Raw genomic sequence first — 27287 nt, 5'->3', positions numbered from 1 at the left:
AAAAAAAAAAAAAGATATGGAGTGGAGGGTGAGGAGTGGGGTTAGTGGAAGTCAGTAGGATGACAGGGTGTTGGGGTAGCAGAGGATGTTGGAGATTACAACAGGAGTTGGGGGACACGGTAGGGGTGAAGGAGGGTTACTCACTAGGTAGGGGTCTGGCAAAAAAAAAAAAAAAAGAGCCTCATTTCTGGGAACAAGAGACCCTATCCATATACCAACAGGTACGTAAATGAGAAGGAAATTCACACCTGAAACTACTCCCAGTCCTCAACATTCTTTCTCATAATCTAAGAATTTGTTACCTACTTCCTTCCCTAGAAAAACTGATAACAAGACTATGTCCACAGCCGAAGGTGGATCTTGGTATATGGGAAAATGCAATATTCTCATAGAAGCAGGTCATTTCCATTCCCACAGGAAAGGCAATTATTCTCACTTCACAGACACAGAGAACAACCCAAAGTATATGATTAGATATTCCGGACAATTTTAGAATCTGGGCTTCTGACAGAATGGGAGTGTTGTTTCAAACTCCATGCCCAGAATTCCAACAGGTTTTCAACAGACTGGTATCTGTTTCAGTTTGTCGGACTCTCTCATACACACATGCACACACTGCACTTTACAACTGGCTGTTGCCGGGCGCGGTGGCTCAAGCCTGTAATCCCAGCACTTTGGGAGGCCGAGACGGGCGGATCACGAGGTCAGGAAATCGAGACCATCCTGGCTAACATGGTGAAACCCCGTCTCTACTAAAAAATACAAAAAACTAGCCGGGCGAGGTGGTGGGCGCTTGTAGTCCCAGCTACTCGGGAGGCTGAGGCAGGAGAATGGCGTAAACCTGGGAGGCGGAGCTTGCAGTGAGCTGAGATCCGGCCACTGCACTCCAACCTGGGCGACACAGCGAGACTCCATCTCAAAAAAAAAAAAACAACTGGCTGTCTTCATTCATTCCTTCATTCAGTGCCGGGCACTGGGGACCGATTATATATATATGAATGATACTTTCTCAAGGAGATCATAGTCTAGTAGGAGATACAAGCATAAACGCAGATAAGTGCAATAACCAAAGCATCATTTGTCCTTTTTTTTTTTTTTTTTTTTGCCTAGGCTGGAGTGCAGTGGTGCAATCTCAGCTCACTGCAGCCTCCACCTTCCAGGTTCAAGCGATCCTCTTGCCTCAGCCTCTCGAGTAGCTGGGATTACAGGCATGCCACCATGCCCGGCTAATTTTTATATTTTTAGTAGAGACGGGGTTTCAGCATGTTAGCCAGGCTGGTCTGGAATTCCTGACCTCAGGTGATCCACCCTCCTCGGCCTCCCAAAGTGCTGAGTTCATAGGTGTGAGCCACTGCACCTGGCTCATTTGTCTTAGCAACATAGAGTATTACAAGAAATGCTAAGCAAGGAGACTAACAGATAAATCCTATTAAACAATGATCTCCAGTAGCCCCTGTTATTACAGGAAAGACAGGAAAAAGAATGCAGGGCACTCATTCTGTGCAGTGCTTTTAGATCCTGAACATACTACAAGTCCTGAGAAGTAGCATTGTGCTCTCAGAATTAGTGCTGTAATTACAGATAGTATCCCATGTGTCAGCACTGAATTGCTCTTTATTTTGTGTATGGGTACGTTTTGGCAGCCCAAATTTTGGCTGTTCAATGTCTTGAGGACAGGTACCATGCCTCTTCTTTAATCTTGGTAGCATCTAGGACTACTCTAGGCACAAAGTAGACACTAAATATATGATGTCCTTGGTGCAAAGGACAAGTAGATGAGACATTGGGTAGGTATCTTGTTTCTCCACCGTATGGACTGGGAGATTAGGAGAGTTTTGTAAAGTACAGCATTGCCCGACCTGATCACATTGCTGATGCACAGCACAAGTTACCTAATGCTTTAAGAACTGGGGGTAGAGAGTCCTTCACTGGAGGCCATAGAAGATAGCATAATGTAGGTAAATAGTCTGTCAATGAACTGCAGTAAACAAAAAGATTAATTTGGGACTTAAGCTCTCTGGGCTGATGTTTAGGATAGAAACAGACCCCAAGCCAGGCAAGGTGGCTCACACCTGTAACCCCAGCATTTTGGGAGGGTTAGGCAGGAGGACCGCTTGAGCCCAGGAGTTCAAGACCAGTCTGAGCAACATAGGCACACTCCATCTCTATAAAAAGTAAAAACAATTAGGCAGGCATGATGGATTGCACCTATAGTCCCAGGGCTATTCAGGAAGCTAAGGTGGGAAGATCTGCTTGAAAGCCAGAGAGGTGGAGGCTGCAGTGCGCCATGAGCATGCCATTGTACTTCAGCCTGGATGACAGAGCAAGACCTCGTACCCCTGCCCCCCACAAAAAAAAAAAAAAAAATTGTTAAAATAAAGAAATAGACTCCAGGCTCCTTATACTTGTTACAAGGTTCTCTTAGAAATGGACCCTATCACTATTGTAGTAGGTCCATCCTGACTTGCTTAAAAGTCTTCGATGGCTTCCCATTGCACTTAAAACCAAATCCAGCTGGGCATGGTGAGGCACACCAGTACTCCCTGCCACTAAGGAGCCTGAGGCAGAAGGACTGCTTGAGCCCAGGAGGTTGAGTCCAGCCTGGGCAACATAGCAAGACCCCATCTCTTAAAAATTAAAATGAAGGCCGGGCGTGGTGGCTCACGCCTGTGATCCCAGCACTTTGGGAGGCCGAGGCAGGCAGATTACAAGGCCAGGAAATCGAGACCATCCTGGCTAACACGGTGAAACCCCGTCTCTATCTAAAAAAAAAAAAAAATTAGCCAAGCCTTGTGGTGGGCGCCTGTAGTCCCAGCTACTTGGGAGGCTGAGGCAGGAGAGTGGCATGAACCCGGGAGACAGAGCTTGCAGTAAGCCAAGATTGCACCACTGCACTCCAGCCTGGGCAACACAGCAAGACTCCGTCTCAAAAAAAAAAATTAAAATGAAAAGTCAAATCCAATTCCTCTATGTAGGTGATAATGCCCAGGTTCTGGCCCTGCCCACCTTACCCGTCTTCACTTGCCGCTTCTCTCTCTCCACCATGCCCTAGCCCCACTGGCTTACTTGATGATCTCCAAACACACCAACTTCTTGCCTGCACCAGGCCCAAACCCTTGCTTTTTCTTCTGAGCCCTCTTCCTGCTTTCTGAATGGCCAGTTTCATCTGATCCTTTAGATCTCAGCTCAGATCTTTCCTCTTCAGTGAGGCCTTTCTTGAACATCTTATTCAAAGTGACCCCATCTTATTCCTTTTACTTATTAATGCACCAATCAGTTAATTGACTTGATAGTACTTACCATGCTCTGAATTTACCAGCTGCACTTCAAGGTGATCCCTGCTCTAAAATTTCTTGTCTATTACTAGTCTTGCCCTTCTAAACATAAATCACTTGCGAGCAAGAGCTGGCTTTATCTTGCTGTATCAACTGGCATATATTAGGTACTCAAAGATTTTGAATGAATGAATGAATGAATGAGAGCTAGGAAAATATGGTAGCAGTCAGCCAGCAGATCATGAGTTAAAGTGAAAAACATCAGTTCTCCCACCATGAAGCTAGAAGTTGTATGACTGTTTTTTGACTTACGGCGTATCCAAGTAGTGATAACATACAAACAGAAAAGAGGGAGAGCCTATGTTCTCTGCTGATGATTCAAAAAAGAAATGTCAGAAAGATCAAAACCTCACCAGCTCCAGTTTCAACTCTGTTTATAATGCTGTTGGCATTAAAGGCAAATTTCCTTACTTCTAACAGATTGCAAGCTTTGGTTTCTTTTTTCCCCTAAGGGATGGACTTCTGCACCCACTGAGCGCAGTGCTGTGATAGCGCCATCAACGACTGTACTCAGCCATGCTCACACCCAGGCCAGCCTTAGAGTATCTCAGGATCTCACTCTGCATAAACCTGTGGTTGATTAAAAATACCAGAAAAGAGGTTTCTCTTCCTAAGAACCAGAACATGAAGGCAAAGCATATGCAAGAAGTGGTTCTTCCTCACAATACCCCAGTTCAAGATCTGCCCCCCTCCTATAAAAGGAAGTATAACAGAGTGAAAACTCTTTTAGAGGTGCAATTCCAAAGTACAGGAAAATTCAATGGCACCCTTTACACCTAATTTAAACAAGGTTTGACCCTTTAAACCCAGTTTGTTTCACTGAATTTGATCAATTAGTTAACTATTTAGTGATTGAGCTCTAAACCTGGAAAGTCATGAGAAAGAAAAGAGTGGAAAATAAAATCCATCATCCTTGTTTTATGTTAGATGCTTCCCATGGCATACTCAGTAAACACGGCCATGTCCTAAAAGCAATCTACCAAATGCTGAAAGAGAGGCACTTACGCGGCATGATCCCTTGGCTCACCAGTTCTTCCCGGGTCCGGCGCTGCTGGAGTTTCAACTGTAGCACTGCAGGGCAGCAGAAAGAGAGAAGAGATGAGGGGTCAGTTGGGTATTCCACCTCAAAAAACACATTTTTAAATGCAAAAAAAGTCTAAAAACAGAAGGATGTAGTGTGAAAGAAGGGTCGCCTTGAAGTGCAACTGTCTGTAATTGCAGAAGTGGCCTGATACAGCAGAGTTTCCGTATTCTGCTGTGGGCGGTGAGAGGAAGTTGCGAAGGGTCTTGCAGGGCGATAACAATCCACAAAGCACCAGTCTTGCCTTTTGCTCAAAACCTCCACAACACTGACTCCTCCTCCTAAAAATAAAAAACACCTATTCCAAACTCAAAATATCATAACGAGGACCATCACCCAGCAGAAAAAGCTCTCCAGAGGTTCTACGCTTAACAAATGTTTACCACCATAAGTATAGTGAATGAAAGTACTACTCACATAGATCAGGAAGTACTATTCGTAAACTTTTTCTTTTGTATCTAAAAATTATAGCCATTTCACCAAGCAATGCCTTTTTCTAGCCTACAAAATATTTTACCATTAATATGCCTCTGTTTTTCTTCTTTCTCTTCACTTACAGCCTTTTCTGTTGAGGTGAAACAATCAAGCTAGATGACTCAAAGCACATCCGGGCTAGGGGAGACTGATGGGTGTTTCTCTTATTTTCACTCTGGCAATACTGCTTAATGAAACAACTTAATAGAGAGTTTTTTAAAGTTAAAAATCAACTATCGGCCAGGCGCGATGGCTCATGCCTATAATCCCAGCACTTTGGAAGGCCAAGGCGGGCAGATCACAAGGTCAGGAGTTCGAGACCAAACTGGCCAAGACGGTGAAACCCCCATCTATACTAAAAATACAAAAATTAGCCAGGTGTGGTGGCACGCACCTGTAATCCCAGCTACTCAGGAGGCTGAGGCAGAACTGCTTGAACCTGGGAGGCGGAGGTTGCAGTGAGCCGAGATCACGCTATTCTCTCTCACTCCAGCCTGGGCAAGAGTGAGACGTTGTCTCAGGGAAAAAAAAAAAATCAACTACCTTTCTTTCAAAAGCCAGTTAAACCTAAAGGGTGTTACAACTGCAAACGAGGCAGAATGACGATGCCACAGCTGTCATTCAGAGACTAAACGAGAAACTGCAGTGGTTGCAGTGAGCTGAGATCACACCACTTCACTCCAGCCTGGGTGACAGAGCAAGACTCCATGTCAAAAAAGAAAACAAAAAAAAAGAAAATGTTTGGAGAAGGAGGATTAGGAGGATCCCACGGGCCAAGGAAAGTCTCCTTACATAATTAAGTCTTCAAGTGTAGGGGCCTTCCAAGTCACATCTGAGAGGAACCAGAATCTACTGGGAATCATCTTAATATCTGCCTTTTCTATCCACAAAGCAGTTTTTAGGGAGGCATCCAAGAATGGCAGAACCATAACCATGCTCCTGCCTACATCTCAAATTCAGTAGATCCAAAGCCAAACTTGTTTTCCTCCCAAAAACCCAATCCACTTCCCATCCTTCTTTAATGATATCACTATTTTTCCCAGTATTTTTTTTAATGTCTAAGCCAACTTCAACTCTACCTCCTCACACTCACACTCCTCTCTTATCAATTTTACCCTGCCATGTTTTCCCATGCTGCAGTCGTAGCTCCCTGGCTGTGTCCTTGCCTGTATTGTTTCTCTCCCATTTTAAGTCATCTTAATCAAGGCTGGCCAGTTACTCTTCCTCAAGTACCATGAGTTTTTTCCTACCTCTTTTATTCACTTCACCTGGAAATCCCTACCCTGTTCATCTGAACTTCCTGACTCACTCCACAGCATTCAGAGTTACTCTAGGCCTCCTGTGAGCTACCTTTTATGTGTTAGGAAAAAGTATAATATTTTGCCTTGTGTAATAGTAGCCCTTCAATATCTTACCTCTGCTACCAGTTTATAAGTTCCTGGAGAGAAGAGAATATGCCTTACTGATATATGTCCCTCATTGCACTTAATACATAGTAGGCATTCAATAATTATTTCTTGTACTGAACTGGATCTCAAAAGGATGTTACAAACAGTCTGAGAAACTGAACCAAGAGGCTATTATTTTACAAATTAACACTGTTAAGAACAAAGCCTTGGAGAACTAAATAGATAAAAACAGCAGGAGTTACAATAATAGCTGACATTTATGATGCAAGTACTCTCTGCCAGACACTGTTTTACATTCTTTTATATTTTAACTTATTTAATCTTCGTAACAACCATATGAAGATACATTTTGGTGTTTTGTTTTTTTGAGACAAGGTCTCACTCTTTCACTCAGGCTGGAGTGCAGTGGCGCAATCTCAGCTCACCAAGGCCTTGATATCCCTGGTTCAAGGGATCCTCCCACCTCAGCCTCTGGAGCAGCTGGAACTATAGGTGTGTGCCACCACGCCCGGCTAATTTTTAAATTTTTTTTTTGTAGATACGGGGTTTCACCATGTTGCCCAGGCTGGTCTTGAACTCCTGGGCTCAAGTGATCTGTCCATCTCAGCCTCCCAAAGTGCTGAGATTACAGGTGCGAGCCACTGTGCCAGGCCAAGATAGGTATTACTAATCCTATTTTACAGAGAAGCAAAGTGAGGCCCAGCAGGTTTAAGTAATACACCTAAGGTTATCCCACTAATAAGAGGTAGAACAGGATATGGAGACAGGGATTCTGATTCCAAAACCTGGGCCTTACTTTGCCTCTCTAGGATCTTCTGAAAGCCTGCTCTACTGTGATAATAGGAGTGGAGTGTGATCACCTGGGTTTATTCTCTGGTGAGACAGACAAAGGGGCTAAGTAAAATGGATGATTCAACAGGGTCAAAGGAATTCAGGTGATCAACTTCAGTAAAACAAATTTACTCTAGGAAGTTGATTTCAGAAAAAAAATTACAACCATAGATCAGCAACAATAATTGCATTAATAAAACACAAATAATAATTGAGTGTGCTACTATGTGTCAGGCCCTGTGTTAAGTGACCGTCATGCTTTTAACTTATTTAATCCTTTAAAAAAGCCCTGTGAGGGTACTACAGTTATTACCTCAATTTTACAGATGAGGAAACTAAGAATCAGATATTTAAAAGTTTGCCTTTTGTCACACAGCTCAAAGGTGCTGGAATTGGGATTCATACCCACATTTCCGTGACTCTAGAGTAGAGGCACCTGATCATATGCAATGTGCCTCTGTCGGAAAGAAAAGAGAGCCAAGCAGGATAAAATGTAAGAGGCATAAAAGGGCAAATAATTGTCATCTTTTAGAGTGTTTCTAAAGCCCAGTGTAAAATGGGCTATTAGAAAATGATTAAATGTAACAAATTAATTTTATTTCACAGAATAAGGGAACAATGCAATTCAGTAAGTCTGAATACTTCAAAGAAACAATAACTAACATAAGCAATGGCTATTATCCAAGAATAATTTTGAAATATTAACCACTAGCCTTCTTAAGTAATAGGGCCATGGGGATATTATATAAACTTCTTGATTGAAAAACTTCTTGCTTCATGAATGCAAAAATTTAAATTTATTAAAGCTAACACATTTAATAAATTTATGATTCAAGTTTTCTGTGGATACTACAGTAAAGGCATATTCAACTTAAATATACATACACAAATATACACACGTGTATATATTATGCATGTATATATATTTAAACACACATATACAGCTCTAGTACAAAGAGGAAAGCTTATATAAAAAACCTTTTCCACCTCTAAAACTAAATGAAATTAAAGTTCAGTTATCTGAAAATTCCATCTTGTCCTTCCTAGGAGTTAACTTTGAACTCTGTGTTTATCTGACATCTGACAAAAGTTCCCCACTCAAATAACAGACTTATCTTGGGTACTGCAATAACCTGATTTAGATATGTGTTGTTTTATGCACTGCATAACCTTCAGTGGTTACAAAGAAGGGGAAAAAAGACTGAAGCAGTAAACTCAGAATTATGGCAGTCAACCTATAATTCATTTTGTTTTATAATTTATCTGCTTTATGTTTATCCGTGTAAACTTAAAATGATCCATCGTCGGAGACTTTCAACTACAAATAAATAGCTGTTTATATGAAGTTTCTGTTTCCTTGGTCTATTAATTCCTCTTAATTCTAAGCATTATAAATAAATAAAATGACTTTACATTTCCAGACCTTAGGATTATTCATTTTAGAAGCAATTATTTAATAACCCCCTTTCAGTAAATACCACAGAGCCATATGTTCTGTGTTCACTGCGAAAGTTACCAAAATCAGGAATAAATTTCAGAGGCCATAAATTTAATGCACATCCACCCTCAACAAGAAATATCTGAAACAAATGATGATTTTCACAGACCGTACAAGCCTATGGAGATTTAGGAGAGTAGGAATTTTGACATCTCACTATGTCATTGTATATCACTACTTAGATCTGCTCATCATTCCCCAAGCCAGTAAAGACTAAACAAAAATATTTATTTGTATACAAGCATAAGTCTTCAATCCTTTACTGTTACTGATTTCCACAAATCTAATATATCATGTTTCTAAATGAGTCTGTGTAAACAACCTATATATAGATGCATGGATGTCTTCAGAGCTGATGGGTGGTGAATCAGCTGAGTTGCCTGCTAAAAAGAATGGAATAAAAAGAAAAGAAACACAACCATAAAATGAAAAGCCCTAGGTTCTCCACTCTCCATGGAAATAATCAAGTTTTTTACCTGCCTCAAACAAAGGCATCAATTGCTATTTGAATAGCTACTTTAGGGGTGAAGGAAATCCAAGGAGTGACCTTAACATATCTCTGCCGTGTAAGACCATGGAAGCATGTTGATAGGATTCAAGGGGTAATACCCAAGAAATGAACACATCAAACAGTTGGGTCAATCAGGACTGGAACAAGAAAGGAACAAGAAGTGGGGTTCTCATGCCCAGCTCTTCCACTGGTCATTTGTCCCGGATTTCACTGGAAAGGAAACATGCAGTTGGTAGCTGTTCCTACCTTATACATGTATTGATTCCACCAAGGCTTCTACAATCAGAAGATAACATAAAAATTACGAGAACGTAGAAAAGAATAGGAAGGTGGGGTTAGTATGAGAAGGACAGGACAGCAAAAAAACAAGACCCCTCCCTCCACATTAAGTCTTCTCAAGGAAGATTCTCATACTGTAGGGACATTTCATTAACTGGGCCGTAACTCAGGAATACTGACAAGTCTTTTTCTCATGAAACTTCTAATCAAATGGCAATAAACTTGGCCACCGCTTTTCAGAATGTTTATGTTAGAAAAGGGTCCAAAACAAACTTGTTGATGAGTAAGGGAAATGCTCCTGGACTAGAAATTATAAGCCAGTCAAAACAGTGCTGCATTTGAAAATTAATGAGATTTATATGCTTGAGGAGAGCAAAAAGCAGACAAGCCTTCTCAAAAATCTTTTCTCTTACCCCACTCAGATATTTGGCTTCCAACTCTGGAGGCTGTCATACTTCAGGGGGAAATTGCTACCCAGAAACAATCGACTGAAAGACTGCTCTGGTTGGAGTCAAGTTTGAAAGCATCAGTTTTCATGAGAATTAACAATGACCTTCACACTAAAAATATTAAAATAGCCCCCAACATACTAGAAACTAAATTAATAGATGTCATTTCTGGCATTTGTAAGGTACAACTAATACTAGAGCATTTCTACATTTTAATAAATTGCATGGTGCTTATTTAACTAATTTTGAATAAGGAGTATTTGAGTTTATCTCCTCTAAAAATCACAATCTACCTCACTCTCAACAATATAACAACTAGGTAGAAATTAGTAAGGATACTGAAGCAGTTCAAATGTATGCCCCCTCCAAACCTCATGCTGAGATATGATCCCCAGTGTTGGAGGCAGGGCCTAGTAGGAGGAGTCTGGGTCACGGCAGCAGATCCGCTGGGAGTGGCCTGGTGCCCTCCCTGCAAGTGATGAGTTCTCACTCTTTTAGTTCATGCACATGCATGAAACTTGTTTAAAAGAGCATGGGATCTCTCTAGCTCCCTCTCTCGCCATGTGACACTCCTGCTCCCCCTTTGCCTTCCATCATGAGTAAAAGCTTCCTGAGGCCTCTCTAGAAGCCGAGCAGCTGCTGGTGCCATGCTTGTACAGCCTGCAAAACCATGAGCCAAATAAACCTCTTTTCTTTATAAATTAACCAGCCTCAAGTATCCCTTTGTAGCAACCCAAAACAGACTAATACAGATACATAGGACTTGAACTACACCATCAACCAAATAGAATTAACAAACATATAGAACACTCCGTCTAACAATGGCAGAATATACACTTTTTTCAAGCACACATGGAACACTCCCCAGGTCAGAACATATACCAAACAATAAAACAAGTTTCAGTCCATTTTAAAGGATTAAAATCATTCTTTGACCACAATGGAATTAAATTAGAAATCAAAAACAGGCCAGGTATGGTGGCTCACACCTATAACCCCAGGACTTGGGAGGCTGAAACAGGAAAATCACTTGAGGTCAGGAGTCAGAGACCAACCTGGTAGCAAAAACAGCAAGACCCCCCTCTCTATAAATATTATGTATATAAAGAATATATGGCTGGGCATGGTGGCTCACGCCTGTAATCCCAGCACTTTGGGAGACCAAGACAGGTGGATCACCTGAGGTCAGGAGTTCAAGAACAGCCTGGCCTGGCCAACATGGTAAAACCCCATCCCCACTAAAAATACACAAATTAGCAGAGCATGGTAGTGGGTGCCTACAATCCCAGCTACTCAGGAGGCTGAGGAAGGAGAATCGCTTGAACCCAGGAGGTGGAGGTTGCAGTGAGCCAAGATTGTGCTACTGCATTCCAGCCTGGGTGACACAGCAAGACTCCATCTCAAAAAAATATATATATATAATCTATACACACACACACACACACACATATATACACACAACACATATATATGTGTATGTGTATATATAGAGAGAGAGAGAAAGAAAAATCATAAACAGCAGAAAAAAATTTGGGAAATTCATAACCAATGGGTCAAAAGAGAATGAGAGCAATTAGAAAGTACTTTGAACTAAACAATTTATCAAAATTTCTGGAATATAGCCAAACAGTGCTTAGAGGGAAATTCATAGGTTTATATTAGAAAATTCACAGCCTACATTGGAAAAGCAGAAAGATCTGGAATACATGCTGTAAGCCTTTATCTTAAGAAACTAGATGAATATAAAATTCAGTTAATTTTTAAAAAGGAAACTAGAAAAAGCGCAAACTAAACCATGGTAAGTAGAAGAAAGGAAATTAAAGTGGTAAGCAACGATATAGAAAACAGAAAAATAGGCCAGGTGCAGTAGCTCACGCCTGTAATCCCAGCACTTTGGGACACCAAGGCAGGCAGATCACCTGAGGTCAGGAGTTTGAGACCAGCCTGGCCAATATGGTGAAACCCCATCTCTACTAAAAATACAAAAATTAGACGGGTGTGGCAGCAGGCACCTGTAATCCTAGCTACTCAGGAGGCTGAGGCAGGAGAATCACTTGAACCCAGGCGGCGGAGTTTGCAGTGAGCTGAGATCGCGCCACTGCACTCCAGCCTGGGCGAAAGAGCGCGACTCTGTCTCAAAAACAAAAAACAACAAACAAACAACAAAAAACAGAAAAACAACAGAGAAAATCAATAGGCATAAAAGTCTGTTGTTTGAAAAGAACAACAAAATTGATAAATCTTTACCTAACTACCAAGAAAAAAAACAGAAAATACATACAAAAATCAGAAACACAAAAGGAGGCCAGGTGTGGTAGCTCATGCCTGTGATCCCAGCACTTTGGGAAGCAAAGGCAGGTGGATCACCTGAGGTCAGGAGTTCAAGACCAGCCTGGCCAACATGACAAAGCCCCATTTCTATAAAAAAAAAAAAAAAAAAAAAAACAAGAATTAGCCAGATGTGGTGGCCCAAGCCTGTAATCCCAGCTACTTGGGAGGGTGAGGCAGGAGAATCACTTGAACCTGGGAGGTGGAGGTTGCAGTAAGCTGAGATCATGCCACTGCACTCCAGCATGAGCGACAGAGCAAGACTCCATCTCAAAAAAAGAAAAAGAAAAAGAAAAAGAAATGCAATGGTCAAATTCCTAGGAAGGCATAAATTACTGAAACTGACTCAAGAAATAGAACATTCGAATAGATGTGTAACAAGTAAAGAGACTGAAATAGTAATCTTCCCACAAAGAAATGCCCAGGTCCAGAAGGCTTCGCTGATATATTTCTTCAAAATACTTAAGAATTAATACTGGCTGGGCATGGTGGCTCATGCTTGTAATCCCAGCACTTTGGGAGGCCCAGGTAGGTGGACTGCTTGAGCTCAGGAGTTTGAGACTAGCCTGGGCAACATGGCAAAACTGTCTCTACAAAAATGAGCCAGGCATGGTAGCAAGTGCCTGTTGTCCAAACTACTCAGGAGGCTGAGACAGGAAGATTGCCTGAACCTGGGAGGTCGAGGCTGTAGTGAGCTGAGACCACATCACTGCACTCCAGCCTGGGTGCCAGAGCAAAACCCTGTCTCAAAAAAATAAATTAAAAAATAAAAATAATTAATACCAAACATTCACAAACTCTTCCAGGAAACAGAGGAGAAAACACTTCCCCAACTCATTTTATGAAGCTAGTATTATTCTCTGATTCCAAAGCCAGAGAAAGACATCAAAACAAAACTACAGATGAATATGCCTTATTAATACAGACACAAAATTCCTCAACAAAATACTAGGAAATGAAGCCAGATTGGAACCAAATATTCTGTATCCTTATCCTCCTAATCCTTCTCTCATTCCAGTGATTCTCAACCCTTACCCTTCACAATGAAATCATCTGGGAAGGTTTTTAATTGGTCTGGAATGGGGCCTAGACCTCATTTCTTTAAGAAGCTTAGCAGGTAATTCTAATGCAATGCCATGTCAAGAGCTACCCTATGTAATGCTACTTTGGCCTAATTTAAGCTTACTTCATATGGAGAAATTAAATATGCTCCACCCATGTTTGTGATGCCAATGATAGATCATGGCAAGTAAATAGTGCAAAGCAGGTTTAATCCACCTAATAACCAGTAAGTAGCCTTTCCTCTGATACTGTTTTAAGGCACATCATCTTTTGCTGTGTTTTGAACAACCCTTCAGTTTTTAAGTTAAAATTTTTTGACAATAAACATGTTATTATTTCCACGATCATTTTTAATATTTTTCACATTGAAAAACTTAAGAATAACAAATAATTTTTCTTTTTTTCTCAAATTCCTTTTCACCAAACGAATAATTTAATAAATAATCATATGTGAACACTTCTAGGAGGTGTCAAGTCCCATCTCATGATGTTTAGCATTAAACTCAGACATCTAGAGAACAGGATACAGACCAGAGATATCCACTGTCACAAATTATCAACACTTTTCCCAGCTTCCATGGTGTCCTGGCATCTTAGCTACGGGCCTCCTAGGACCTGCAGGACAAGGGCAACAGAGACCACAACAAATTCACACATAGCTTACTGGAGCAGAGAACAAAGAGCAGTGAAAATGGACCCCCAAGCTCTGGCTAGTTAAAAATTATTATTTGTTCAAAAGTTTACAACAGGAGAGAAATTTCATTTTCCAACACACTTCTTCCATAAAATGTACTTGTAGACTACCACTAAAAGTTTGTCAAGAGGAAGAGAATGGCTAAAGAACAACCCAATGAAGAGATAAAATCTGGTATCTCTAGATGTGCTTCTGTGAGTTTTCTATCTAAATTTAATGCATGTGATATGACGCTGTGTATCTTCTAAGTTCTCGTTTATATACAGTATAGTACATTTACTAATAAATATTAACTGGTTTTTTTTTTTTTTTTTTTGAGACAGGTTCTCACTCTGTTGTCCAGGCTGAAGTGCAGTGGTATGATCATGGCTCACCACAGCCTTGACCCACCAGGCTCAAACAATCCTCCCACCTCAGCCGCCAGAGTAGCTGGGATTATAGACTTGTACTACCACACCCAGCTAATTTTTAAATTTTTTATTTGTAGAGACAAGGTCTCACTGTTGCCCAGACTGGTCTCGAATTCCTGGGCTCAAGCAATCCTCCCACCTCAGCCTCCCAAAGTGCTGGGATTACAGGTGTGAGCCACTGTACCCAGCCAATATTAACTGTGAAAAGTAGTTTCGGATAGTATTTCCTTACTCTAAGTTCATAGCCTCCTATAAATTCCTAAAGCTTGACCTGCTAATAATTGGTATATTTTTTCTCTAATTTTCAGGCATCAGTTCCAGAAAAAATAAGCAAATGCAACTTAATTCAGCATCAGACACCAATACTTCTAGCTTCAAACTGGGGAATGTGTTTTTACCAGGAAGGTCAGAGAAGGAACAGGTTGGGTGCTAGCCTTAGGTGAAGCTCAGCATGCAGATAATTAGAATACTCATCTTTGCAACAGTGAATCATACCTATTTTATTGGTGTATTTTACATTCTATTTATCCTATATGCCTCAAAAATCATTTAGTGACATCCAAATTGTAAAACCACATGGCCTATCAATTAGAACCGAAGGCTGTTCTGAACACTCACCAGCTTCGTTGCTAGAATGCATGATTAAAAGCAGGTGAAGGGTGTCTCCAGAAGCAGGTGCTACTCAAGTTATGCTACCTGGATTACTTTCCAGCATCACCACCAATATAAGGATTGGGAATCAGGGTGTGGAGAGAGATCTTCTCTATTCACTCACCTAACAAATATTTACTAAACAACTATAGATTGGCGCAAAAGTAATTGATGTTTTTTGTCATTTCTTTTAATGGCAAAAGCTGCAATTACTTTTGCACCAACATAATACTATTTTGTTAGGTCCTGTGCTAGGTACCAGATACAAAAAATCAGCCAGGCATGGTGGCGGGCACCTTTAGTCCCAGCTACTTGGGAGGCTGAGGCAGGAGAATAGTGTGAACCCGGGAGGCGGAGCTTGCAGTGAGCTGAGATCGCGCCACTGCACTCCAGCCCAGGCAGAGCGAGACTCCGTCTCAGGAAAAAACAACGGGGGGTTCTTCAAAGTATTTTATGTTCACGATCAGTTGGTATTAAAGTTTCAAGCTATTTCCTGATAACATTCCCCAAAAGTAATACTCCTCTGGGCCCCAACTTATTGAATGTGCCCATAAGTCTGTCTTGATACAGCCTAAAAGATATGAAAGAGAAGAGAAATGTCTCTGTGTTCCCTAACTTGGTTTCATTACCTCTCTTGCTTTCTGGTTCTTGAGCCCTACCCTGTCCTACAGCATCCAATGGAATTATTTCCTCTCCTGCTTCTTAACATATAATGTTCTTAAGCTTTCTAAATATTAGGTTTCTTTTCTTTTTTGGTTTTTGAAATAGGATCTTGCTCTGTCACCCAGGCTGGAGAGCAGTGGTGCAATCTTGGCTCACTACAGCCTCGACTTCCCGGGCTCAAGTGATTGATCCTCATGCCTCAGCTTCTCGAGTAGCTGGGACCACAGGCACGCACCACCACACCTGGCTAATTTTTTGTACAGACAGGGTTTCACCTGTTGCCCAGGCTAGTCTTGAACTCCTGGGCTCAAATGATCCACCCACCCCGGCCTCCCAAAGTGCTGGGAGTACAAATGTGAGCCACCGCGCCCAGACTAAACAGTAAGTTTCTCTTGTCCTTTTCGTGATAATTTTCTTCCTTCAACTTGTGAAACCAGCCTGAATGGGTAAGCATAGTGTACACTGCACCAAAAACGTATCTGTGGCTTGTTCTTTTTTTTGTTTTTGTTTGTTTGTTTGTTTGTTTGAGACGGAGTCCTGCTCTGTCACCCAGGCTGGAGTGCAGTGGAGAGATCTCCGCTCACTGCAAGCTCCGCATCCCGGGTTCACACCATTCTCCTGCCTCAGCCTCCCAGGTAGCTGGGACTACAGGCGCCTGCCACCACGCCTGGCTAATTTTTTATATTTTTAGTAGAGATGGGGTTTCACTGTGTTAGCCAGGATGGTCTCGATCTCCTGACCTTGTGATCCGCCTGCCTCAGCCTTCCAAAGTGCTGGAATTACAGGAGTGAGCCTCCGCGCCTGCCGGCTTGTTTTTAATATAAACAAAAGCACTGCAAAGGCCCAATGTATTTTTTAATTAGCCCTATCCTTAACCAGAAAGGGTTTACTGTCAACTCAACTGACTTCTGGGTAAAGGGTTACACAGCACTGAATGTGGGGTTGGTTTTATAAATATTTTATAAGTTCCAAATAAATGCAATACACCTCCAGAAATGACCTCTGGCCAGGTGCAGTGGCTCATGCCTGTAATCCCAGCACTTTGGGAGGCCAAGGCAGGCAGATCATTTGAGGTCAGGAGGTCGAGGTCAGCCTGGCCAACATGGTGAAACCCTGCCTCTACTAAAAATACAAAAAAAATAGCTGGGCATGGTGGCGGGCACTTGTAATCCCAGCTACTCAGGAGGTTGAGGCAGGAGAATAGCTTGAACTCAGGAGGCAGAGGTTGCAGTGAGCCGAGATCACGCCACTGCCCTCCAACCTGGGCAACAGAGTGAGACTCGGTCTTGAAAAGAAAAAAACAGAAATGACCTCTAAGGGGAGACCAAAGCACATCAGAGAAAGAATCAGAACACAGAGGTCCCAATCCTATCTCTGTTGCTACCTAATCAAGTAACTATCTCTTTTTTTCTCAAATTTATCACTGTAATACCATTTTGAAAACTAATCCATACAACCCTTTGAAACTTAAAAGACCACAATGTACATGAAAAGTGATTTGTAAAATTATAATACAGATTACAAATGTTTCATTAGAGGCTTTTACATCAGATTTCCTCTAGGGCAAAGTAAGAACTGCAAGTAATCTGGTACCACATATCCAACGAGATAATTTATTCTGCAAGGTAAAATGATCTTATATCAAACCACTCTTATTTAAATCACATCCCAAGTTGTTCTTGGTGGGGGTCGGGGGTGGGCGATGCAGAGAGATCAAAGGAAGGGTAAAGGAAAGGGGAAGGAGAGGAGGGAAAGGAAAGAAAAAGGAAAGGGGGAAAAAAAAGAAAGGGAACTATTTTTCTTTGGAAGGCAGTTTAGGAACATGTAGCCAGTGAAGCAGTCTCTGGTAATTATAAAGAGCAAGCTTCAGAGAGAGGCAGAAGAATCAATACTCATTCATTATTAAAATCAAATATACAGTTGAGTATTCAAAAAGCATGCTCCTGAAATTCTAAGCTATCAATACCAAAGTAGTTGTTAAAGGATCCAGAAAGGTCCATTTATCTTTTGCCAGAGAAAGGAGCTGCTGAAATTCTTGAGATTCAGATCCAAAGAGATTAAGACAAAAAGGAGGAAGTGGAGGTGAAGAAAGGAAATTCTCCTTGAGATTCTATTGACCAATCATCTACAAATCTTATGATTAAATGCAATGTGGTATCCTAGATTGGATCTGGGAACTGAAAAACGACGTTAGTGAGAAAACGAATGAAATCCAAATGAAGTTTGGAGTTTACTTAATGGTAATGTACTAATGTTCATCTTTCAGTTTTGACAAATGTACCACACTTACGTAAGATGCTAACACTAGGGGCAACTGGATCAAGGATACACAGGAACTCTCCGTACTATCTGTGTAACTTTCTTGTAAGTGTAAAATCATTCCAAATAAAGTTTATTTTAAAAATCCATGGAGGGCCTTTTCCTCCTGGAAGTCCCCTCTCTCTCACTAGAGAGCAAGCTGTTTTCCTTTCTCTTTCCTTCTCTTTCTTTTCCCTATGAAACCTCCACTCCTAAACTCCTTGTTATGTGTCCATGTCCTAAATTTTCTAGGTGTGAGAGGACAAATCCCAAGTATTTACCCCAGACAACATAGCCGCTTCATATTAGGGACCTCGTCTGGGATACCAAGGTACAATATTCATTGAAATGCAACATCTGGTGGAAGCAAACCAGTGTTACAACCCATCGGAATGGTTCTGACAGCAATCAAATTCCAAATGGTGCTGCACACTGAACCACGCATGGACACACCTTTCATCTGAGGACCCTTAGACTGACCCCAGGAGGGAGCCCTAGCTGCTGTTCCACACACAATGCCCCTTTTCAGCAGGAAGGGGCCAGAAAGAGTTGTCGTCCAACACCCCCTAAAAGCAGTTAGGGTTACCAGTCCAGAGGGGTGAATAATACAGGAGTTAAGAAGAAATTACTTAGGCAGATAGTGAGGGTATGGAAGTCCTCAGTAAGGTTTTCCTTTTTAATGAAAAGCAGCCCCAAATCATTTTCTAACAAAGAGCAGTTGAGCTGTAAAGTTGAGCTGCTGAAATATATAAGCAAACTGGGAGCTTGCACAGGTGAATGCCGGCAGGAAAGAACGACCTGGGCCTAGTCATTTGGAGGCCGAGACGGGCGGATCACGAGGTCAGGAGATCGAGACCATCCTGGCTAACGGTGCAAACCCCGTCTCTACTAAAAAATACAAAAAACTAGCCGGGGGCGAGGTGGCGGGCGCCTGTAGTCCCAGCTACTCGGGAGGCTGAGGCAGGAGAATGGCGTGAACCTGGGAGGCGGAGCTTGCAGTGAGCTGAGATCCGGCCACTGCACTCCAGCCTGGGCGACAGAGCTAGACTCCGTCTCAAAAAAAAAAAAAAAAAAGAAAAAAGAAAAATCTAACTTAAGGTATTAAAATATGCAAATGAAAGGTGTCTATATTGTGTAGTAACACTTACAAAACGGTGAAAACACGCATCATCTTACTTAATTCTCACAACAAAGCTGTGCAGATGGCAGAACTCTGATACCATTTTGTAGATGAGGAAATTGAGGTTTAGACCAATTAAGCAACTTGCTCAAGGTCATAAAGTAAAAGATAGAGCAGATATTGGAACCCAGCTCTGTCTGAATGTACAGCCTGAATCTTCAACCACCTCTCTTTTCTCATAAAACACACCAGTTCTCTGTATGTTTGTCTGTTTATGTTTTGTTAAAATGGGATCCTACATTGTCACCCAGGCTGGCCTTCAATTCCTGGCCTACCAGTTATCCTCCTGCCTTGGCCTCCCAAATTACTGGGATTACAGTCATGATGAAACACTGCACCCCACTCCTCTATGTTTTAAAATGACACTATATTGACAGTGTTATCAGCATGATATGGATGGAAAAAAAGTGACCTACATACTAACTAGGGGAAAATCCAGGTGATTTCAGTGAATAGTACGGAACATGTAGAGTATATGACATAGAACTCTGGAGACTGAAAACACTGATTATGTTCTAATTCCAAAAGGAATTGAGATTTTAACAGGATAACGGTGGTCACATTTAAAGGTTATTCAGGCTGGGCATGACGGCTCACACCTGTAATCCCTGCACTTTGGGAGGCCAAGCTGGGAGGATCATGCCCAGGAGTTCAAGACTTTTTCTTTTCTTTCTTTTTTTTTTTAGACAGAGTCTCGCTCTGTCACCGGGCTGGAGTGCAGTGGTGCGATCTCGGCTCACTACAACCTTCGCCTCCCGGGTTCAAGCGATTCTCCTTCCTCAGCCTCCCAAATATCTGGGACTACAGGCATGCGCCATCATGCCCAGCTAATTTTTGTATTTTTAGTACAGGTGGGGTTTCACCATGTTGGCCAGGATGGTCTCGATCTCTTGACCTCGTGATCTGCCTGCCTCAGCCTCCCAAAGTGCTGGGATTACAGGCATGAGCCACCATGCCCAGCCAGAGTTCAAGACTTTTCCCAGCGATGTAGGGAGACCCCTGTTTCTACAAAAAATAATTTAAAAAAAAAAATTAGCCAGGCATGGTAGCCCTTGCCTGTAGTCCTAGCTGCTCAGGAAGCTGAGGGGTCGAGGCTGCAGTGAGCCATGATTATGCCACTGCAGTCTAGCCTGGGCAAGAAGGCAAAAAATAACAACTACTAAATAAAGGTCATTCAAAGGGACTCTTCCCAGAGAGAGACAGGAAGAAGTCTAAAAGGACGTAAGAGGACGTCACAGGACTACTTCCTATTCTGGCTCTCAGTGTGGGAACATCCACTCCACAAAAGCAGAAAGCATTTGCTTCCTGGCACAACTTCCTTCCTGCATTCGGCCATGGGTTCTTTTCTGGCACCAGGAAGATTGTCAGTTGGTTTGTTCATTCATTTACTGAACTAATATGTATAGGTGATGCTTATAGGTGATAAAACAACATGGACAGATAAGATCAATATTTATAGGTGATAAAACAATAACATGGACAGATGAGGTCCCTGTCCTCACAGAACATATGCTCTAGTAGGGAAAACATAATAAATAAGTTGTACATATTATAATTTCAGGGAGTACACTATGTGAAGAAAAATACAGTGGAACAAGAGAACAGAGAGTGACGGGGTGGTGGTAATTTTAGATAGGGTGCACAGAGAAGGCCCTTTTGAAGAGACAGATGACTCTTGGACAGAAACCTAAATAATATGACAAACCATAAAAATGATCTGGAGAGTGTTCCAGACCTAAGAAATTGCAAGTGCAAAGGCACTGAGAAAAGGCTTGCCTTGAGAAGAAAACTAATATATAAGAAATGAGGAATCTAATGTGTTTAGCTCTTACATTGTGTGGTCACTGGGTAGATGTACTACTACAATGACTCATTTCATCTCAATGGTCATTTGAGATACGTACTGTCTATCTCATAGATGAAGAAGCTGCACGGGTAGTAAGGGGTAGAGCCAGAGCTCAAATACAGGTTGGCCTGATATCAAAGTTTGTGTTTTTTTCTACTATATTACATTTATGCCACAGTCATAGCAAAAATATTAATAACTATAAATAAAAATTATTCCCCACATCCTCAAAAATCTGAGGCTTACCACTCATTTTGGGTAGTTACTCATCTCCCCCACCCCTTGGTGTGACCTCCTCCTCTAATCGCCGCAAACAGATCTCAAAGTGCCAGTTACTTCAATGTCATCAGTCTCTTTCCTGAGAATCTATAAAGCAACGTGCAACCAACTCCATCATGTAAGATCTGGGCACGGCATGCACTTGCACCAGATGCCTGAACAGGGTGGAGATAAACTGGGAATGTGCTTCCTTTAGCACTTTTAGGTAGGGCCATCTGAAGACTCCCTTCCAAAGTTAAAGGCACCAAGAACAGCATTTTCCTTATTGCATTAGTTCTGCCCATTCACCGAGAAAATATGGGCAGCCTTGAATCTCATTTGCTAATCCCTGCTGGTATAACTGACACTGACGTTCTGCACCCAACTTTGTGGTACAGATTCAAAACTTAGAATAGGGTAGTCATTCTAGGGCAAATCAAAGAGACAAAAAATTGTTTTCCTTAAAATTAAATTAGGCCAGGGACAGTGGTTTGTGTCAATAATCCCAGCACTGTAGGGGGTCAAGGTGTGAGGATCACTTGAGAGCTGGAGTCACAGACCACCCTGGGCAACACAGGGAGACAACATCTGGTTGTGTGTGCCTGTAGTGTGTGCTTGTTGACCCAGACTGCAGTGAGCCACCATTGTGCCACTGTACTCCAGCCTGAACAAGAGTGAGCCCGTCTCAAAAAAAAAACCAAAATAAAACACAGGGACAGGATCTCACTCTTTTGCCCAGGCTGGAATGCAGTGGCACAGGCTCACTGGAATTACAGGCGTGAGCTACTATGACAGGCCTAAAGTGGTTTTGTTTTTGTTTTTATTTTTTAAAGATAGGGTCTCGGCCAGGCACGGTGGCTTACGCCTGTATTCCTAGCACTTTGGGAGGCCGAGGCAGGCGGATCACAAGGTCAGGAGATCAAGACCATCCTGGCTAACACGGTGAAACCCCGTCTCTACTAAAAATACAAAAAATTAGCCGGGCGTGGTGGTGAGCGCCTGTAGTCCCAGCCACTTGCAAGGCTGAGGCAGGCAATGGTGTGAACCCGGAAGGCAGAGCTTGCGGTGAGCTGAGATCAAGCCACTGCACTCCAGCCTGGGGGATAGAGCAAGACTCTGTCTCCAAAAAAAAAAAAAAAAAAAAAATAGGGTCTCATTCTGTCACCAGGATGAAGCACAGCAGTGCAATCACGGCTCACTGCAGCCTTGACCTCGCAGCCTTAATCGGTCCTCCCACCTCAGCCTTCTGAGTAACTGGGACTACAGGCACACACTAGCATGCTTGGCCAATTTTGCTTTTTGGGGGTTTGTTTTTGTACAGATGGCGTTTCAGCATGTTGCCCAGGCTGGTCTCAAACTCCTGGACTCAAGTAATCCACTCACCTCAACCTCCCAAAACGTTGGGATTACAGGCTTTGCTGGGATTGAACATGAGCCACTGCACCTGGCCCTTTTCTATGGGAAGGATTAGGGAATAGAAAGGTGATTAGAAATTAGACCATACAGGTTGGGTTATAGATAGATAATTAGATAGACAAACAATCTGAAGCTTATTCAAATGTTTATGTGTACAGTTTTCTATGGGTAAAGAAAAAAACAGTAAACTTCTCACCCTTAAGTCCTAAATGATATAAAATTTTAGCTATTTGACTCAAAAAGATAAAGATTTAAAAATAAAATTTAATAAAGGCTACAACAAAATTTGTCTTCTCTGTGGAAGAATGAAATCCATAAAATTAAACTTCATGTAGTGCCTGAGCGTAAAAGCTATAAATCCTGTCCTTACATGTTATTTAGCCTGAAAGTGAACTGTGTGATACATACATATGCACACACACACACACACACACACACACACTCTCTCACATATGAAGTTTACACTCTTGTTAGTCTCTTGTCTAGTGAATTTATTTTTGTACACCCGCTACCCTTCTTTTTTGTTTGTTTTTGTTTTTTGAGACAGAGTCTCACTTTGTCACCCAGGTTGGATTGCAGTGATGCAACCTCGGCTCACTGCCGCCTTAACCCCTGGGCTCAAGTGATCCTCCCGCCTCAGTCCCCCAAGTAGCTGGGACTACAGGCACGTGCCACCACGCCCAGCTGATTCTTTTGTAGAGATGAAGTTTCGCCATGTCACCCAGGCCGCTCTTGAACTCCTGAGATAAGTGATCCACCAGCCTCAGCCTCCCAAAATGCTAGGATTTTAGGCGTGAGCCACACTGCACCTGGCTCCCTGTACCCTTCTTAATGCGAACCTAAAGTGTTTGTAATGAGCCAACCATTGTAAGGTTTTTGAACTTCTTATAGAAAGTCAGATTCAAATACAGTTATTTAGACAAAGATGGCTTAGTATGGAAATATGCATGAGCGTATTTTCCTGCCAGATTTGTGGTTAGAAAAGAAGCAAGTTTTCCTCCTAGAGTGGAAGGAAGAAAATAAAGAAAAGAAGCAAGCTATTCAAGAAGAAGGTAATACAGTGGTAGCTTTTTGTTGAGACCAGTCACCAGCCTGGAACTTTCTTTAGTAAATAATTAGATTCATCGAATAAAATGTTCAACCGAGCTTGATGCAATCTCATAGTTACAAAACACTCTTGCCAAAGAAAGTTGCAGTCTTAATATCTGTAATCGAATCATTTCCTGTTTAGGCTTGCAGGTGGGGAACCATCTGAAACTGCAGTCCTGTAAGATTAGTTACAAAGAAAATGCCTTGGTGGGAGAAGCCTTGATGATAATATTGAATAGACAACCTAACAAGTGTGGGGATGAAGAAGGTACCCCAGGATCCTGGGACTAACCAGACTTAAAGGCATAAGTCAGGATCTGCAAGCCCACTCCCTTGGGGTGATCTGAATAAAGCTACTCTAGGGCATTCAGGTATGTGCTGAATACACTCGGGCAGTTGGCCAGGCAGATGGCTCATTCCTGCACCGACCTTCGAAGGCCTGCCAGGTTGAAAAGCTACCACTGGGGAGGCATGGCTGTGCTCTGGCAAGAACAAGAACCGGCATTTCATGTAGCATTTGGTCCTTCCCAGTTGAGGGGGATGCCTTGTGACTAGGTTAATCTCTGAGTCCACTTAGGGCTTGGGATGTATTCTCACAGCCCTTGCTCCTGCTCCATCTTGGAGTTGATTTTTATCATCATTGCCACCTCCTCTAAGTGATTCTTTCAGACCCATAGTTAGCCTTTGAGATTCCACAATTCTCCTCCCTACTCTTCCCCAGCTTATCTTCATTCAGACCCACATTTTTAGGTTTGACTAAACCTTCCATCTAGGAATAGGTAGGAGGCTAAGCAATTTAGGCTGCATTCATGTATCCTGTCATTTGCTTCACTGCATCTCCTTGGCTGTGGTAAAGGAAATTTAGGTTGATACACTCCTTAGACTTCACTGCCCTGCCCCCCTTTCCTTTTGCCCTTTTGATTTTTTTTTAATCTGATACTCAGGCTCTCCTCCCCCCTTCACACACCATTGGAGTCTCCTTAGCTATTTCTGTCAGTTTAATGATCCCCAGCTGTTGCCGCAGTTAGGGCTGTTTTCATGACCAGGAGAAGCATCGAAAAGCCAGAGGAAAGGGGGTCTTATTTGTTGTCTCTCCCACAGTGTGTCAAACAAATCAAAATCGTTTTTCTGAAACCACCACTGAGATTCCTTAGGGATGGATGTTAATACTGGGATGATTTGAAAATCAGGAGGAGGAAAAGTACACGGTAGTATCAGGGACATTTTTTAAATAGGCATTCTGTTGATAGGTTTGGTACTCTGCATCACTCAGAATTATGCTAGAAAATTGAGGTATGTGATATGGAGGAATTCTTTGATCACTTTGCATTCTACTTTTAAATTTTTTTTTTTTTTTTTTTTTTTGAGACGGAGTCTCACTCTGTCACCAGGCTGGAGTACAGTGGCACAATCTCAGCTCACTGCAACCTCCTGCTCCCAGGTTCAAGCGATCCTCCTGCCTCAGCCTCCCAAGTAGCTGGGATTTACAGGCACGTGCCACCATGCCCAGCTAATTTTTGTATTTTTAGTAGAGATGGGGTTTCATCATGTAGGCCAGGATGGTCTCGATCTCCTGATCTTGTGATCTGCTTGCTTCGGCCTCCTAAAGTGCTGGGATTACAGGCGTGAGCACCATGCCCACCTCTATTTTTAGATTTTGAGCTGGAATTTCCCTCCTACTCGCATGTATTGAAGGAGTATCTAAATTAAAAGGAGTCTGTGATAGGAAACATATGGAAATTATTTCTGAAGTATCCAGAAAAGGCATTTATTTTAGTTCTAGCTTTAACCTAATGCAGGTTTGTTTTGTAAAATTTTGTGCAAAACCTGCAGTAATGAAATGTTCCACTTGCAAATTCAACCACACAGACTTCAGGAAATACAAAGTTGCGGTACTTATAACATGAACTCTCCTACAGTTACACATACCTTTGCTTTTGAAAAGTCTTTGCTAACCCTGGGGGATGTGGAGTGGGAAAATTCTACAGTAGTTAAATGGGCTCCTGTGTTATAATGATCTGGCTTCTCCTTTATGCGTTTGATCTTGAGAATCTTAACCCATTCCAACAAGTTTAGCTCTTTGGGAGGCTGAAGCTGGTGGATCACTTATCTCAGGAGTTCAAGAGCAGCCTGGGCAACACGGCAAAATTTCATCTCTACCAAAAAAATCAGCTGGGCATGGTGGCACGTGCCTGTAGTCCCAGCTACTTGGGGGACTGAGGCGCGAGGATCACTTGAGCCCGGGGTCAAGGCGGCAGTGAGCCGAGGTTGCATCACTGCAATCCAACCTAGGTGACAAAGCGAGACCCTGTCTCAAAAAAACAAAAACAAACAAAAAAGAAGGGTAGCGGGTGTACAAATATAAATTCACTAGACAAGAGACTAATAAGAGTGTAAACTTCATACGTGTGTGTGTGTGTGTGTGTGTGTGTGTCACACAGTTCACTTTCAGGCTAAATAACATCTAAGGACAGGATATATGTTAACCACTATTGTGACTATAATCACCTCTCAATGTATGCAGCCTTGGTGAGTACAGCCTTTACCACAGTATATCCCTTACCTAAAATTTACAAATTAATGTCATATTTATAAGTAATCACTTATTTTGTACATGTATTGGTACTAAGTACGACATAGGTACTGAGAAGGAAAACACCACTATACATTAGCTACTTTCATACATATCTCATTTGACCCTATGAGCCAGAACTGCAGTCATTATACCCACTACTACACAATGAGAGGAATTAGTTTGCCAAGTTTAGAGCAACTTAGCCGAGTTCACCACTGGCAACATCAAATCAAGAACCTTGGGTTCTTGACTACCAGACCACTACTGGGATATTAGCTGCCTACCACAAAAAGGCTTCTGCCCTCAAGGAATTAACCTCTGACACCTAATGCCTTGACTGGTATTTCTCAGATGTACCAAGTTTCTTCTCAGAAAGAATCTCACCATCTCCTGGTCCAACATACACTGAATCTAATCAAGATATTTATAGAAAAAGGTTATTTATTAATATCACTGACAATGAACAGACGTGAGTTCCTTCTGAAGGCCAGAATCATTAATAAGACTAAATAAAACTGAATTAGGACAGAGTGCTCAAAATGTATCTGTCACTTTGAGATAAATACCTCATTTTGCTTATAGATATGACACTGCCCTCTAGTGCCAGGAAGCACAGTAACAATCAGCAATCTCAGCAGATTAACTCACCTAATGCATATGAACCACCTACCATGTATGCTTTGCTAGGCACTGTGGAGAAAAAAAGAAGAGAGAAAAACTTCAACCTATCACACACATACAACCATCAAAACCACATAAGCCCCTCGAGGAATCTATAAATATAATAGAGACTATGAGAAATGAAAAACAAATCACTACAATCAGAGATAGTGTTATTAAGTGCTTTAAGAGTCTGCAGTGGCCGGGCGCGGTGGCTCAAGCCTGTAATCCCAGCACTTTGGGAGGCCGAGACGGGCGGATCACGAGGTCAGGAGATCGAGACCATCCTG

The 27287-nt window shown here is 42.1% G+C and overlaps 1 protein-coding gene across 2 annotated transcripts in view; it reads right to left on the bottom strand.

Annotated features, from left to right (window-relative positions):
- MKL1 (megakaryoblastic leukemia (translocation) 1) overlaps positions 1-27287 on the bottom strand; it is a 176770-nt gene that overhangs the window by 50815 nt on the left and 98668 nt on the right. For both annotated transcript variants that reach the window (XM_011964167.1, XM_011964168.1), the window contains one exon: positions 4341-4406. In XM_011964167.1, coding sequence (XP_011819557.1) covers positions 4341-4406 — 66 coding nt within the window. The remainder of the gene's footprint in view (positions 1-4340; positions 4407-27287) is intronic.

This window comes from Colobus angolensis, unplaced genomic scaffold, assembly GCF_000951035.1.
Source record: "Colobus angolensis palliatus isolate OR3802 unplaced genomic scaffold, Cang.pa_1.0 Scaffold65, whole genome shotgun sequence".
Lineage (NCBI taxonomy): Eukaryota > Metazoa > Chordata > Mammalia > Primates > Cercopithecidae > Colobus > Colobus angolensis.
This window is presented reverse-complemented; position numbering and strand designations above follow the sequence as displayed.